Genomic DNA, 14,561 nt, shown 5'->3' with positions numbered 1-14,561 from the left:
TTTGGTGTTTAAGTTTAGAATTTTATAACAATAATGGTTATATGGTAAATGTAAATAAGCCAAATGAGACCTCCTGTTGGCAAAATGATTTTGAAGAGTCCTTTTAATATGCTGTTGCCAGAAAGCAAAGTTGAATGTCCCCTGCCTATGTGTATGTGTTAGGCATATACAGAAGATCTACAAGGAAATATCAAGAAATGAAAAGACTCTTTAAGGTGGTGGGATTATGAATGGTGTTTTTTCAGATTTTTATTTAATGTTGTTATATTGTTTTTACAATACAATTTTGAATGCTCTTATCATCTAGAAAATGTTATTGTTATTAAAATATAAATTTTAACAGTTAGGGTCTCAACTATAATGAGAAACTATTTCAGAACCTTCTCCCAAAAAAGCATAGCAAAACACCTTTGGAATCTTACCCCCAGGGAATCAGAAGCATATATATATATATATATACATATTTTTTAATTAAGTATAGTTGACATACAATATTGTTTTAGTTTCAGGTGTACAACATAGTGATTCAACATTTATTTACATTACAAAATTATCACCCTAATAAGACTAGTATCCATCAGTCACCATACAAAGTTATTACAATATTGTTGACTGTATTCCCTAAGCTGCACATTACATCCCTATGACTTATTTTTTTTTATGACCAGAAGTTTGTACCTCTTATCCCCTTCACCTATTTTGCCCTTCCTCTGGCAACCACCAAATTGTCCTCTGTATCTATGAGTCTGTTTCAGAAGCGTGTTTTGAAATGTAGTGTTAGGAGAGAACAGCATTGAGATTAAGAGCAGACTATGGAATAAGGTGCACCTGAATTCAGATCTGATCTCATTGAAGAAGTTCCTTAGTCTCTCTGACTTAATTCCTTTATCTTTACAAGGCGAGTAATAATAGGGTATATTTCATAGGGATATTGAGATGAGACTTTTTCTAGGCACAGCACTCAATAAATATTGGCGGCCACTGCTGTTATTATTTATCAGACTGCTTCAGAAGTTCTAAAAATGGGATGGTTGGGCAAAAGACACAACATATGTGAAAACATTTAACTTTCTATAACTTAGGTAAAATCTGCTAAAAATCAATTTGAAGGTTAAAACTAGGTAAACTTGTCAAATGAGAGAAAGTATGTTGTATAAGGGTCAAGGTTACAGAGGGAAATTCAGGTTGATCTAGAAGTTGGAATCTGCACATTTTAAAAGTCAAATCTATTGAGGTATAATTTAAATACAGGAACATTTACCCTTTTCAAGTGTGCAGCTTTGAGTTTTGACAAATGTACGCAATCATGTAACTACCACCGCAATCAAGATACAGAATGTTTCCGTCACCCCCACAAGCTCCCCCACGTCCTTTTGTAGTCATCCTTTCCTCCCACCCGAGGCTCTGGCAACCACTGATCTGATTTCTGTCCCTATAGTTTTGCCGTTTCCAGACTGTCACACAAATGGAATCCATATATTTTTGAGAAAACAATGTTGTGAGCATTTTTTAGACCTTTCTCAAAAAACATTTTGAGGGGCCAGCCTGGTGGCATAGTGGTTAAGTTCACACACTCTGCTTCAGTGGCCCGGGGTTTGTGGGTTTGGATCCCAGGCACGGACCTACACACCACTTATCAAGCCATGCTGTGGCAGGCGTCCCACATATAAAGTAGAGGAAGATGGGTACGGATGTCAGCCAGGGCCAATCTTCCTCAGCAAAAAGAGGAAGATTGGGAACAGATGTTAGCTAAGGGCTAATCTTCCCCCTCCCCTCAAAAAAAACCATTTTGAGAAATAATTTTCACACAGTGACTCTTTTAAAGATTTTATTTATTTATTTATTTTTCCCCCAAAGCCCCAGTACATAGTTGTCTGTCATAGCTGCACACCCTTCTAGTTGCTGTATGTGGGATGCGGCCTCAGCATGGCTGGAGGAGTGGTGCCTTGGCGCGCACCCGGGATCCGAACCCGGGCCGCCGGCAGCGGAGAGCACGCACTTAACCGCTAAGCCACGGGGCCGGCCCCCTACACAGTGACTCTTGGTGCGCAGGATGTAACTGGTCATTCATGGGTGAATTTTTTTGAACTGCAGTGACAGGCCTTGGTTTCTAGGCAGGTTGAACAAAGTCTCCTGCTACCACTGAGTCTCCAGCCGAAGTCATCTCTCCATGGCTAGCCCTGCAGATCACGTTCTCTTCTTTTCTTTCGTTTTCAACAGAAAAACATGATAAATAATGGATAACAGAAATGAATTTGGGCTCGCTGAACTAGAGATTGAAATAAAAGCCTGCTTGGAGCTATAGGTAAGAAGCAACATGACAAGTTTGGAAAATTTTTTTTTTCTTTCAGAATTATGCGTGTTCTAATAAACCAAATAAGGAAATTTCTTATTGTAAAGATAGCTGGGATGAACCAGTAGAACGTAAGACTTTCTTATTGTAAAGATAGCTGGGGAGGACCAGTGGAACACAGGAACAAAGAGTCAAATGTCCTTACCTATGAAGTAAGCAACTGTTGTCATAAACAAAAAACGCACTCTCGTGACCAAGTGGCACCATGGTATTGCTAGTGCTAGTAGGGGATGGCTGCGTGCACTTACTGTCAGGCCTGGGGTAGCAGGCACTGTGCCCCTGGCAGAACAGGGCCAGGTGGGGTGCTCTGAGAGCATGATGATAGGCTTGGAGACAGATTCTGGCAGGTGTGTGATCTTAAATAAATCACAATGAACTGTCTTTTTATATCTCTTGCCCATTTTTCTACACAATTGGAGGTTTTTTCTTCTCCATTTTTTTCTAACTCTTACTTCTTTGTCACAGGTATTACAGATAATTTTTCCAGTTTGTTATCTTAAGACTTATGGTGTTTTTTATCATAATGAAGTTATAAATATGGAGAGAGAATGTCAAATTGGTCAATCTTTTCCCTATTACTTCTAAATTTTGAGTCAAAGACTATAGAGGAATTTACCTGTTTTCTTCTAATGCTTAGCTGGTTTCATTTTTTATCCACTGTGGTAGCCAGCCTCCAAGATGACCCCAATGATCCCCACCTCCTGCTATTTTCATGTAGTCCCATCCCATATTGAATAGAACTGACCAGGGTAACAGTAGGATACTGTGGAAACGATGAAGTGTGACTTCTGAGGCTAAGTCACCAAAGGCATCATGGCTTCTTTCTTCTTCTCTCTCGGACCACTCTCTCTGAGGGAAGTTCCCTGGCAGGTCTCAAAGACATTCAAGCAGCCCTATGGAGAGGCCAATGTGGTAAGGAATTGAGGCCTCTGGCCGATAGACAAGTGGGTGAGACATTGTAGAAATGGATCCCCCAGCCCCTACTCAAGCCCCGGCTGACACGCTGACAACAATCTCACAGGAGATACTGGGTCAGAACCACCCAGCTAAGATGCTCTCAGATTCCTGGTCCACAAAAACTGTGAGATGTTTATTGTTTTAAGCCACCAAGTTCTAGAGGAATTACTTAACATCAGTACATAAGTAATATATCCATAAATTAATTTTTCCTGTGAGCAGAGCACACTAGATTTGAATATGATATTTGTATCTCTTTTGCTGCTCAGGGTCTGTTCTTTGCTTCTGCTCTGGTTCTTAGCTACATTTCAGATAACTTGAAGTTATAGGATGTGTCAACTGGTACTACATCATCACAGAGCCTCCTGAGTAAGAGCGACATGGCAGTGTGCAGTTCTGGAGACTGTTCTGCGTAGGTTAAGATCCAACCAAAGTGCATGGTTTTGCTATGCACTCCAGGACTTGGTCATCTTACTCAGGAGTAACCAGCTTTTGGGAAAACCAGCTGATATAGAAATAAACATTTATGCGTACAAAACAATGGTTGTTATTTTACAGTGAGTAGTGTGTCTTTTCTTAAGACAACCACTCTGTGAGTGGTTTCTCATCTGTAAAATGGTAAGAGCTATTTCCACCTCATAGGGTTTTGTGAGGATTATACAGCTAATACTTACAGAGTTCCTAATACTTCACATTCAGTAAGTGCTTAGTAAATATTATTACTCCTGGGATTGAAGGACTGTTACTTCAATCTCCCAAGCCAGAACTTTAACTCCTTCCTTTCCCTTGCTCTGCATATTCAACCAATTACCACGTTACATCAAGTCAAGATTAAATACTCTCTTAATCATTCCCTTCTCCCCACCTCACCCCCTCTCTACAGCCACTGTCCTAGGTTAGGCCCTCATTATTTCTTGCCTAGTGCATTCCACGGGCCTCCAGTCCAATCCAATGGAGTCACCATGCTGCCGTCAGGGTGACCTTTGAAGATATGAACTTGATCATGTCACCAGCTTTCATGGCTTCCAATGGCTAATAGCACTGGGATGACCCGGGGAGTAGGGGATTGTTAAAATACAGGCTCCAGAGTGCCACCCGACTCTACAACAGATTCTGAAATGATTGCTTCAGAGCAGAAAGCTGCATGCAGTTGGAAGCAGTTTAGGGAGGAGGTCTCCAGCTGTGGATTCTGTAGAGACTCAAGGTGGATGAAAATTGGCAGACCCTCCCAGTAGGACATGTGACCTCCCTTGGCCTCCATACCTGCTTTTCTCAACATGTAGCCCCATTTTCTTGTTTCTGGGCTGCAGTCAGTACACAGGGATTTGCACTCTTAGAAAACAATGCTAACAAAAATCAACCTAAATACTGGTGGTGCCATCTGTGGATTCTCCCCCAGGAATTGACCCACATCAAAATGATAGTTTGTAAATGAGGCTCAGCAAGAGTATAGTCTATATCTCATCCCAAAATATAATGAATGTGTGATCAATTATAACAGCAATTGTGAGAGAAGCTGTTGGCAACTGATAAGGAGTGGTAAAAGAGAAGACTCAAATTGAAACAGGATCAAGTATCTCTTGGAGGTTGGAGTGTTACAGCTTCGAAAAATATAGAGTGAAGAGAAACTCCCATCTCTAGGCCTGGATTAAACATCTCCCATGAAAGTGGAAATCATCAAATGATGGAAGATGCTTAAGGTGGTCTCAAGTGCCCTGCCAGTAAAAGATGTCCGGAACACAAGAGAGATTACCCTGGGAAGCACGGATTCAAGGAGGAACTTTCACACTCAGGCTGTGCAGTAGGAAACTTATTTGGCACGTGGTTCATCCATCAGTTTCTTATTGCTGGGGTTCACGTGAGCCCGTAAAGCTCACCCACTTGCACTTTGGACCTCTCGGCCCTCCCACCCCAAAAAGAAACACATCCTTGTGGTGACGCGTGGTTTAAGGGAGAAAGTCTTAGCTCTGAGGTTTTGGTGGGGTAAGCGTCACCAGGCCTGGGTTTGCATTGCCTTTTCACCGCGGCCGATCATGGGCGCCCCTGAGCATTCCTGCTCCTGATGCGAGTGTCCTGAGTGGGGATGATGCAGCCTTCTTTTCAGGCGACTGTGAACGACAATCCCTGGCCGGCGGCTGTGACAGCCTTTGTCCCGCGAGAGTGAGCAGGGGGAGAACAAGGGCACTCAAGGAGGTGCTTGCTGGCGCCGGCGCCACGCCCCTCTCCCGGCGGGAGCCGGTGAAGGACGAGCAGCCCGGGCTCACCGAGCGCCCGGTGCCCGCCCCGCCCGGAGTTCGTCCTGCGAGACACGGGCCTCCGTCCTCAAGGCCGGCAAGACCGCCGGGGGCGGGAGGATCAGCGCCCGGGAGCTCCCACCGCGCCAGAACCCGGAGCCCGGAAGCCGCGCGCCGCCGCCCGCCATGAGCGGCCCCCTGCGGCCGAGCCCGAGCAGCTGGCGGCGCGCGGCCTCCGTCGTGCTGGCGGCGGGCTGGACGCACCCGCGGCCCGCCGCCCCGTCGCCGCCCGCCGAGGGCTTCCGGCTGCTGCTGCTGCAGCGCGCCTCGAGCCAAGGCTTCTTGCCTGGGGCGCACGTCTTCCCGGGCGGCGTGCTGGACGCGGCAGACCGCTCGGCCGACTGGCTGCGCCTCTTCGAGCCGCACCACGGGCCGCCGCGCTTCGGCCTGGGACCGGCGCCGCCGCCGCGCGCCGCCTTCCCGGAGCTGCCCGCCGGGCCCGCCGCCGCCGCCGCCGCCGCCGCCGTCGCGGCGCTGCCGGATGACGTAGCCCTCCGCATCTGCGCCATCCGCGAGGCCTTCGAGGAGGCCGGCGTGCTGCTGCTGCGGCCCAGGGGCTCGCGGCCCCCGGCGCGCGAGCCGGGCCGCGCCCTCGAGCCGCCGCCGCCCGGCCTGGCCGCCTGGCGCGCCCGCGTCCGCCGCGACCCGCGCCACTTCCTGCGCCTGTGTGCGCACCTCGACTGCACGCCCGACGTCTGGGCGCTGCACGACTGGAGCGCCTGGCTGACGCCCTTCACGAGCCCAGGCGGCCGCCGCTTCGACACGGCCTTCTTCGTGTGCTGCCTGCGCGAGCCGCCGCCCGTCTGCCCGGACTTGGCCGAGGTGGTGGCCTACCAGGTAGGGCGTCCTCACGGCGCCGAGCGGCGAACCGCGGGCACCTGAGGGTGCGCGCCCCGGCCGCAGCCTCCCGACAGGCCGAGACCCCAGAGGCTAATCCGGTCCCTCAGGGCCGGGCAGCCAGGACCTCGGTGAACGGGCAGGGGACGCGGGCCGCAGCCAGGACCTGGGTGAAGTGCCCTCTGCTTTCCCGCTCGCAGCCCTCAGGCCTCGACCCTGTGTCCCCACGCGGTCCCCCAGCAGCGCCGCTGCAGGGATCGCTGCCCAGGCGCCAGGCTCCTGCCCAAGCGCCTCACGCGCCTTAACTCACTTCATCCCCGCGGCAGCTCGGTTCTTGTTTCTCGGAGAACGTACTGTATGTGATTTGACTCTTTTAAAATTTATTGAGACTTGTGTTACGGCCATAAATATGGTCTACCTTGGGGAATGTTCCTTTTGCACCTAAAAAGAATGTGTATTCTGTGTTTGATGGAGTGTTTGTAAAAATGTCAATTAGGTTAAATTCCTTGATAGAGTCGGGTCTTCCATGTCAATTTCTTGTTACGTCGGATAGAGAACAATGCTGAAGTCTTCGAGGAATTTGTCTTTTTCTCTTTTCAGTTCTAGCAGGGTTTGCTTCGTGTATTTTGAAGCTCCCCTCTGGGGTGCTGATAGACGTTTAGGACTGTTAAAGCTTGATGGGTTGACCCTTTGATTATTATGAAGTATCCTTCTTTATCCCTGGTAGTACTCCTTAGTCTGAAATCTGAAGTTTGTCTGTCTGATACTAATAGAGCCACTCTACTTTTCTTTCAGTTAGCAATAGCATAGTGTATGTTTTTCCATCCTTTATTTGTAAACTATCTGTGTCTTTATATTTAAAGTGTGTTTCTTGTAGGCAACATGCAGTCTGGCTTTTTTATCCAATATGACAATTTCTGCCTTTTAATTGGAGTGTTTAGGTCATTTATGTTTAATGTTATTATCAATAAGGTTAGATTCAAATCTAACATCTTGCTGTTTGTTTTTAACCTGTCCCATCTATTCTTTGCAATGTTTTTCTTTTCCTGACTTCTCTTAGATTATTTGAGTATTTTTAGGACTCTATTTTAGCTCCATTATTGACTTACTAACTGTACCTCTTTGTGGTTGCTCTAGGCTTTGCAGTAATCATCTTCCACCTCATGTATAGTGCTGGAACCTTACAACAGTATACTTACATTTCTCCCCTGCCGTCCTTTATGCTATCGTTATCATACATTGGACTTTTATTGCTATTATAAACTCTACAATACATGATTATTTTTACCTTAAACAGTCAATATGTTAAAGACTTTGAAAATGAGGAAAAACGGTTGTTGATGGTTACCTACACGCATACCATTCTTAGCACTCTTCATTCTTTTTGTAGATTTAAATCTACATCTGGTATTTTTATGCATAAAGGACTTCCTCTAATGTGTCTTGTATTTCAGATCTTCTGACAATGAATCCTCTAAGTTTTGTTTATCTGAAAAATATTTTATTTTGCCTTCATTTTTTGAAAAATATTTTGGCTGGCTATAGAATTCTAGGTTAACAATTTTTTTTCTGTCAGTACTTAAAGACATTGCTGCATTATTTTCTGGTTTGCATAATTTTCTGATGAGAAGTCTGTTTTTAACTCTTTTGTCTCTTTGTACATAATTTATGGTTTGTTTTGTTTTCTTGGTGTGTGTGGCTACTTTGAATATTGCCTCTTATTTATTGGTTTTCAACAATTTGATTATCATGTACATGGGTTTCTTTCTTTTTTTTTTCTTTTTGGTGAGGAAGATTAGCCCTGAGCTATCATCTGTTGCCAGTCTTCCTCTTTTTGCTGAGGCAGATTGGCCTTGAGCTAACATCTGTGCCCATCTTCCTCTATTTTATATATGGGACGCCTGCCACAGCATGGCTTGATGAGCTGTGTGTAGGTCCCGGCACAGGATCCGAGCCTGCAAACCCTGGGCCGTGGAAGTGGAGCTTGTGAACTTAATCACTATGCCACCAGGTCAGCCTCTTTCTTTTTGTTTTATTATTTATTTATTTTTTCAAATATTTTTCACTTCCCCTCATGCATGTTAGACTACTTGATAATGTCCCATAGGTCACTGATACCTTGTTAATTTTTTTTTCCAATCTTTTTTCCTCTCTGTGCTTTATTTTGAATAGAGTCTATTGCTATTTTTCAAGTTGTGTGTTTTCTTGTGTAGTATCTAATCTGCTGTAAATACTATCCACTGTATTTTCGTTTCAGACATTTTTCATCTCCAGAAGTTCCATTTAGTTCTTTTCAAGTATTTTTTGCTTCTCTCATCATGTTCATATTTTCCTTTATGTCTTTGAGCCAATGGAACATGCTTGTAACAGTGGTTTTAATGTTCTTTTCTGCTAATTCCATCATCTCTGTTATTTCTGGGTCTGTTTTTGTTGACTGATTTTTCTTCTAGTTATGGGTCACATTTTCTTGCTTTGTCCTAGGTCTTGCAGTTTTTGATTGGATATTGGATATTGTGATGTTTAGTTGAGTACTGGATTTTGTCATATTCCTTTAAGATTGTTGGACTTTTCCTGGCAGGAGTTAAGTTATTGCAAATTAACTTGATCCTTTTGAGGTTTGTTTTGTAAGTGGTTTTAGTGTAGGTCTAGTAGCCTTTATTCTAGGGCTAATTTAGCTGCACTTCTAATGTGCAACCCTTCTGGGGTCTACTCAGTGCCCCTTATATTCAGCAAGGTTTCTCCCCTGTGGTTGGAGGGAATTTGAAAAGTTCCTGGCCCTAAGTGAGCCCTGCGAATTATTAGTCTTAAAGCTCCCAGGTAATGGTTCTTTTCTCAGGAATCATCGTTTTCTAGTGTGTGCTGTGGTTTGGGGATTATCTTTAGGCAGAAAGCACTCACAATGGTAGAGTTCACTCATTTGTTTTCCTTTTCTCGCAAATTACAATTTTGCATTTTTCAATGTCCAGAAATGGTAGTTTCATAGCTTTTGTCCACTTCTCTATTGTTTATATTATGTTGGGGGAAGGTAATTCTAGCATTCATGGCTGGAAGAGGAGATTCCATAAACAATTTTTTTTTTTTTAAAGAACATTTTATTTCTTTTTTTTTTTCTGGGAAAGATTCACCCTGAGCTACCATCTGTTGCCAATCTTCCTCTCTCTTTTTTTTTTATCTCCCCAAAACCCCAGTACATAGTTGTATATTCTAGCTGTAAGTCTTTCTATGTGAGCCGCCACCACAGCATGGCTACTGACAGACGAGTGGTGTGGTTCCACGCCTGGGTACTGAACTTGGGCCGCCAAAGCGGAGCGTGCTGAACTTTAACCACTAGGCCTTCAGGGCTGGCTCCATAAACAATTTCTAACCTGGTCCAGGCTGGTGGTTCTCAGCAGGGGATGATTCACCCACCCAACCCCGGGGTATTATTTGGCAGTGTCTGGAGACATTTTTGGTTGTCACAACTCGGGAATTTCTACTGGGTAGAGCCCAGGGGTGCTGCTAAATATCATTCAGTGCACAGGACAACCTGCCACGACAAAGAATCATCTGGCCTAAAGTGTCAATAATGCTGAGGTTCAGAAACCTAGTAGAAACAGAGTGGAATTTAGAGCCCCCTGCCCCCTACCCCCGATTTTGAATCCCAGATTTTCTAGTTAGAGGAGCTTCCTGAATTTCCTCATCTGTAAAATGAGAGTATGCAGGGTTGTCCTAAGGATTGGAAATATTGTATGTAAAGTATTTTGAGCAGTGCTTTACTGCTCAAACTTGTTGGTTACTTGTAAAGCAGTAAAGCACTGCTCAAAATACTTTACAACAAGTAACCAATAAATAAGTTTTTTTACCCTATGGATTGGACTAACCTGAATAGGTTGAATTATGTGGGTTTATGCGTTTGTTTAACCTGTCACCTTGATTGTTATCACTGAACTCACTTGGAAGTGACAAAGCAGAATGCTTGGTAAATAACTTAGAGATCCAGTGGTCATTTGAGGTCCGAGCTTTGTTTTTCAAAATGCAACCTTGGCCAACTTCAGAATAATCTGGGGTGCTTGTTAAACATAGATTGCTGGGCCTCACAGATTGAAGATTTAACAGGTTTCTCAGGGGCTATTTAAGCACATACAAGCTTGTAAACCTTTGGCCTATAGTTGTGCAAGGCAGAAATCACTTTCAACTCCCTGGGTTTGGGCGTGGGAATCAGTTTCCAGCAGTGAAGTGGATATTTAGTGAACCAGTTAAAGGAAGATCTTTTGGAGTTATTCCATATTTATTGAATCAGCTCTTTTTATCTAAATATGTATGGAAGGAAGGCTTGGGAAGGAGGGCAGGTCACAGCAGTGAGGCAAACAGTGTCTGGTTGATACCCTGCTATTATTACACTTGTGGGACTGTAGACTGAGTCATGCCTGTCGACCTTCCTGAAAGCCCCTATTGCTTCTGACTCTTTACCCCCATTGTAACATGTGACACACATCATGTTACATTTTGTTTCCTGAAGGCCCCATAGGACCTGAGAGAACTTTGTCTTGTCTACAACCACATCTCTCAGGGCTCAGCCAAGGCACTCACTTATGTGAGGAACAAATGGGCACTAAATTCTCAATCTGCTGTCCTGAGTTTACATTTCAGAGTCATCTTTCCTTTGGGAGTGACCAGAACCACCTTGCATTCTCAGCATTTCCTGCCTTTTATGCTGAAAAACTCTCCCAGGTCAACCCTTGGTGATCTATCCTGGTTTATTTGCTAGTTCTCAGAATCACTGTCCTAATAATCAACCTCTTAAGGTGATCAACCCAGCTTTCTTCACTGAATCTTTTCATGTTGTCTCCGAGGAATCTAGTAAGACACAGTAATGAATTAATTTTACATCTTCAATTAGATCTTAGGCACTGGTCTAATGATCTCCAATCTTGCATTGTCTATGGAATAAACCTTAGGAAATCCTACCTTTGTCTTCCACAGTGGTCATCTCCATCAGAGGCAACTGAATGTTTCGTAGCAGAAAAAATTTGGTTGGCACCCCCACAGTTCTACGAAATAAGAAGACTGGAAAACTTTGCCTCTCTCTCTGACTTGCACAAGTTTTGTTTGGATCGTGCATTAGAAGGGACGGAACGGTGGCTGCCAATCACATTATTAACCGCTGATGGGAGGCTCCAGCTTTTACCAGGTAAATGCTATTGTTAGTATTCACATTTTTTTTTTTTTTTTTGAGGAAGATCAGCCCTGAGCTAACATCCGTGCTAATCCTCCTCTTTTTGCTGAGGAAGACTGGCTCTGAGCTAACATCTATTGCCAATCCTCCTCTTTTTTTTTTCCCCCCAAAGCCCCAGTAGATAGTTGTATGTCATAGTTGCACATCCTTCTAGTTGCTGTATGTGGGACGTGGCCTCAGCATGGCCAGAGAAGCGGTGTGTCGGTGCGCGCCCAGGGTTCCGAACCCGGGCTGCCAGCAGCGGAGCGCGTGCACCTAACCGCTAAGCCATGGGGCCGGCCCAGTATTCACATTTAATGCACTGGCCCAGATGGCAGCATTGCCCGACACAGAGACGTGAATTACAGTCTGTGTTTCACACACTACAGCAGTATTAATTAAATAAGGTCAAAGTCTATAAGATAGTCATAGTATTTATTATAACCAGAAGTTCTGAATAAGTCTCTTTATAGACACACATGTATATTTATGTAAATATGTTTCCTAGACATTGACAAAGTTCTTTCTCATATATGCTCTCACTTTTTTATACTTTAATTTTGAATCATGAGAACGTGTTAATTGTCAGCTTATTTGAATTAGGAGTTTGTTGGAGGTCAGTTGTTGGGCAAGTGCAGGATGGAGGTTTTATTCAGAATGGGGCTTTGTGACCTGTCTTATGGCTACCTGTCTCAGTTCTCAGAAATGTGATAATATTTGTTACTTATCCTACAGTGGGACATTTTAGCAGTTTTGATGTGTAATTGATAATTTCTCTAATTAACCTTAAAATTATTAGAGCAGCTCACGTTGAAACATCAAAAATGTATGGATATCAAGGACAATATTAATATTGACTGGGTTAAAGAGAGTCATGAACTAGTATAAAAGTTATAGTTCATGATTAAAAAATACCAATCATAAAAATTTATGTGCCCAAAGAAAATTCTTGGCTGGAGATTGGGGAGCTGGGGGTGTATAGGTATTAAAAACACAAGAAAGAAATTGAGGTAAGCTTATAAAATTAGGGTTATTTAACAACTATCTCAGTTCCAAATACATGAAATAGATAAAAATAAATACAGATTTATGTGTCACTAATATATTGGAATGTTTTATAAAATAACACTTTGTGGAATTAAAATACTATTTTTCAGGTGATGAGCTATACTTAGAAGATTCAGACTTTTTAGAAAATCTTTTGTCCACTGAAAAAAAGAATGAAGAAATTGTGAAGGAAGGCAAGAAACTTCACCGAATAGTGATATACAGTCGTCATGTTTATAGTATCTACGTGACTGTTCAGTCAGCATATAAACACGTTTATCCTAAGAACTATGTAGTAAGTAAGAGCCGTTTGTAGAGTACTGCTTATTTGTAAACTGGCCTACCTGATGGTGTCCTAATGAATAATGAAAGTTGACTAGCTTGCTTGGAACGTAAGGAACTTTGGGCTATAGTTTTTCATATTTCAAGTATATTTTGGAGCTCTCTTGCTTATTTTATTCTTTAAATCTTACAGTATTACACAAGTGTAAAGAATTAATGATCTCGTTACCAAAACGAGAAAAAAAATTTCACAAGGGTTTCCACTTCTGTATTGTTTTATTATCAAAAGGTTAAACAGGGCCTAGCCCAGTGGCTTAGTGGTTAAGTTCGTGCACTGCACTTTGGCGGCCTTGGGTTTGCAGGTTCAGATCCCAGGTGCAGACCTACACACCTCTCATCAAGCCGTGCTGTGGCAGCATCCCACATAGAAAATAGAGGTGGATGGGCACAGATATTAGCTCAGGGCCAATCTTCCTCACCAAAAAAAAAAAGTTTAAATAAGATGTTCTACCGCCATTGTCTTTTAACTGTCCAGTATATTAGCACTTTTCTTGATGTGCCTAGGAGATTGATCCATGAATTCCTTAAGTTTTCTGCAGAAATTAATTTAAGGGTGTCTGATTACATGGTGAACAGTAGACCGAGATGACCTTCAAGTGACAATGTCATTATTTTCTTATATCTTTAGCCTGATGATTAAGATACAATTCTGTTCAAAACCAAATGGCAGGGGCTAGCCCGGTGGCGCAAGCGGTTAAGTGCGCGCGCTCTGCTGCGGTGGCCCGGGGTTTGCCAGTTCGGATCCCGGGTGCGCACCGGCGCACCGCTTGGCAAGCCATGCTGTGGCGGCGTCCCATATAAAGTGGAGGAAGATGGGCATGGATCTTAGCCCAGGGCCAGTCTTCCTCAGCAAAAAAAAAAAAAGAAGATTGGCAGATGTTAGCTCAGGGCTAATCTTCCTCACACACACACAAAAGAAACCAAATAGCATTAGTTACTAGGTTTACCAAATTGGAAACCAATTTCAGTTACTATTTTAAAGAAATAGGAAGCCATAAAAAACTATGATTATTTTTACTATGGAATGCTAGTTAATGAATACAAAGAGGTTAGAGAGATGCAGCGTTTAAAGGTATTTATTAATGATGTTTATTTTCAGTATTTTTAATATGGGTAATTTTTTCATGTCCTCTTAAGAGAAATAATATTCATTGATTAAAGATGAGAAATGGTTAAGACACTAGTTCTATTTCAGATCTTTGACTATATTATGCATTGTACAATGGATTTCGTTTTCCATGAAATCTTAGTTTTCCTACCTATAAAATAGAAGTATTGATAAATAAAGTTTATGTGTATTGTTTAATCCTGATTAGAGGAATATGTTTACATCAGTGGTTCTCAACCCGGGGTACTCGCTCACCCTTCAGGGGACATTGGAAAATGGAAACATTTTTGGTTGTCACAACTAAAAGTGAGATGCTACTACCACCTAGTGGGGAGAGGCCAGGGGTGCAGTTAAGTATCCTACAATACACAGGACAGCCACCCACAACAAAGAATTTTATCTGGCCAAGGCTGAAAAACTCTAATCTAG

The 14,561-nt window shown here is 43.3% G+C and overlaps 1 protein-coding gene across 1 annotated transcript; it reads left to right on the top strand.

The window, feature by feature from the left end:
- Positions 1-5,709: 5,709 nt before the first annotated feature.
- NUDT19 (nudix hydrolase 19) lies at positions 5,710-14,330 on the top strand. Its single transcript, XM_087421854.1, has 3 exons — positions 5,710-6,441; positions 11,404-11,611; positions 12,793-14,330. The coding sequence occupies exons 1-3, from the start codon at positions 5,731-5,733 to the stop codon at positions 12,996-12,998; spliced, it is 1,125 nt and encodes a 374-aa protein (XP_087277980.1). The 5' UTR covers positions 5,710-5,730; the 3' UTR covers positions 12,999-14,330.
- Positions 14,331-14,561: the final 231 nt, after the last annotated feature.

This window comes from Ceratotherium simum, chromosome 33 (assembly GCF_057802395.1).
Source record: "Ceratotherium simum simum isolate JZ-2026a chromosome 33, ASM5780239v1, whole genome shotgun sequence".
Classification (NCBI taxonomy): Eukaryota; Metazoa; Chordata; class Mammalia; order Perissodactyla; family Rhinocerotidae; genus Ceratotherium; species Ceratotherium simum.
Note: the sequence above shows the minus strand (reverse complement) of the source record. Positions and strands in the feature narration are given on the sequence as shown.

Excerpts from the sequence above, each read along its gene's own strand:
- NUDT19 (XM_087421854.1), top strand. The coding sequence starts at position 5,731 with ATGAGCGGCCCCCTGCGGCCGAGCCCGAGCAGCTGGCGGCGCGCGGCC. Across the intron at positions 6,442-11,403 it reads CCGAGGTGGTGGCCTACCAG|TGGTCATCTCCATCAGAGGC; the intron begins GTAGGGCGTCCT and ends TGTCTTCCACAG. Across the intron at positions 11,612-12,792 it reads GAGGCTCCAGCTTTTACCAG|GTGATGAGCTATACTTAGAA; the intron begins GTAAATGCTATT and ends ACTATTTTTCAG.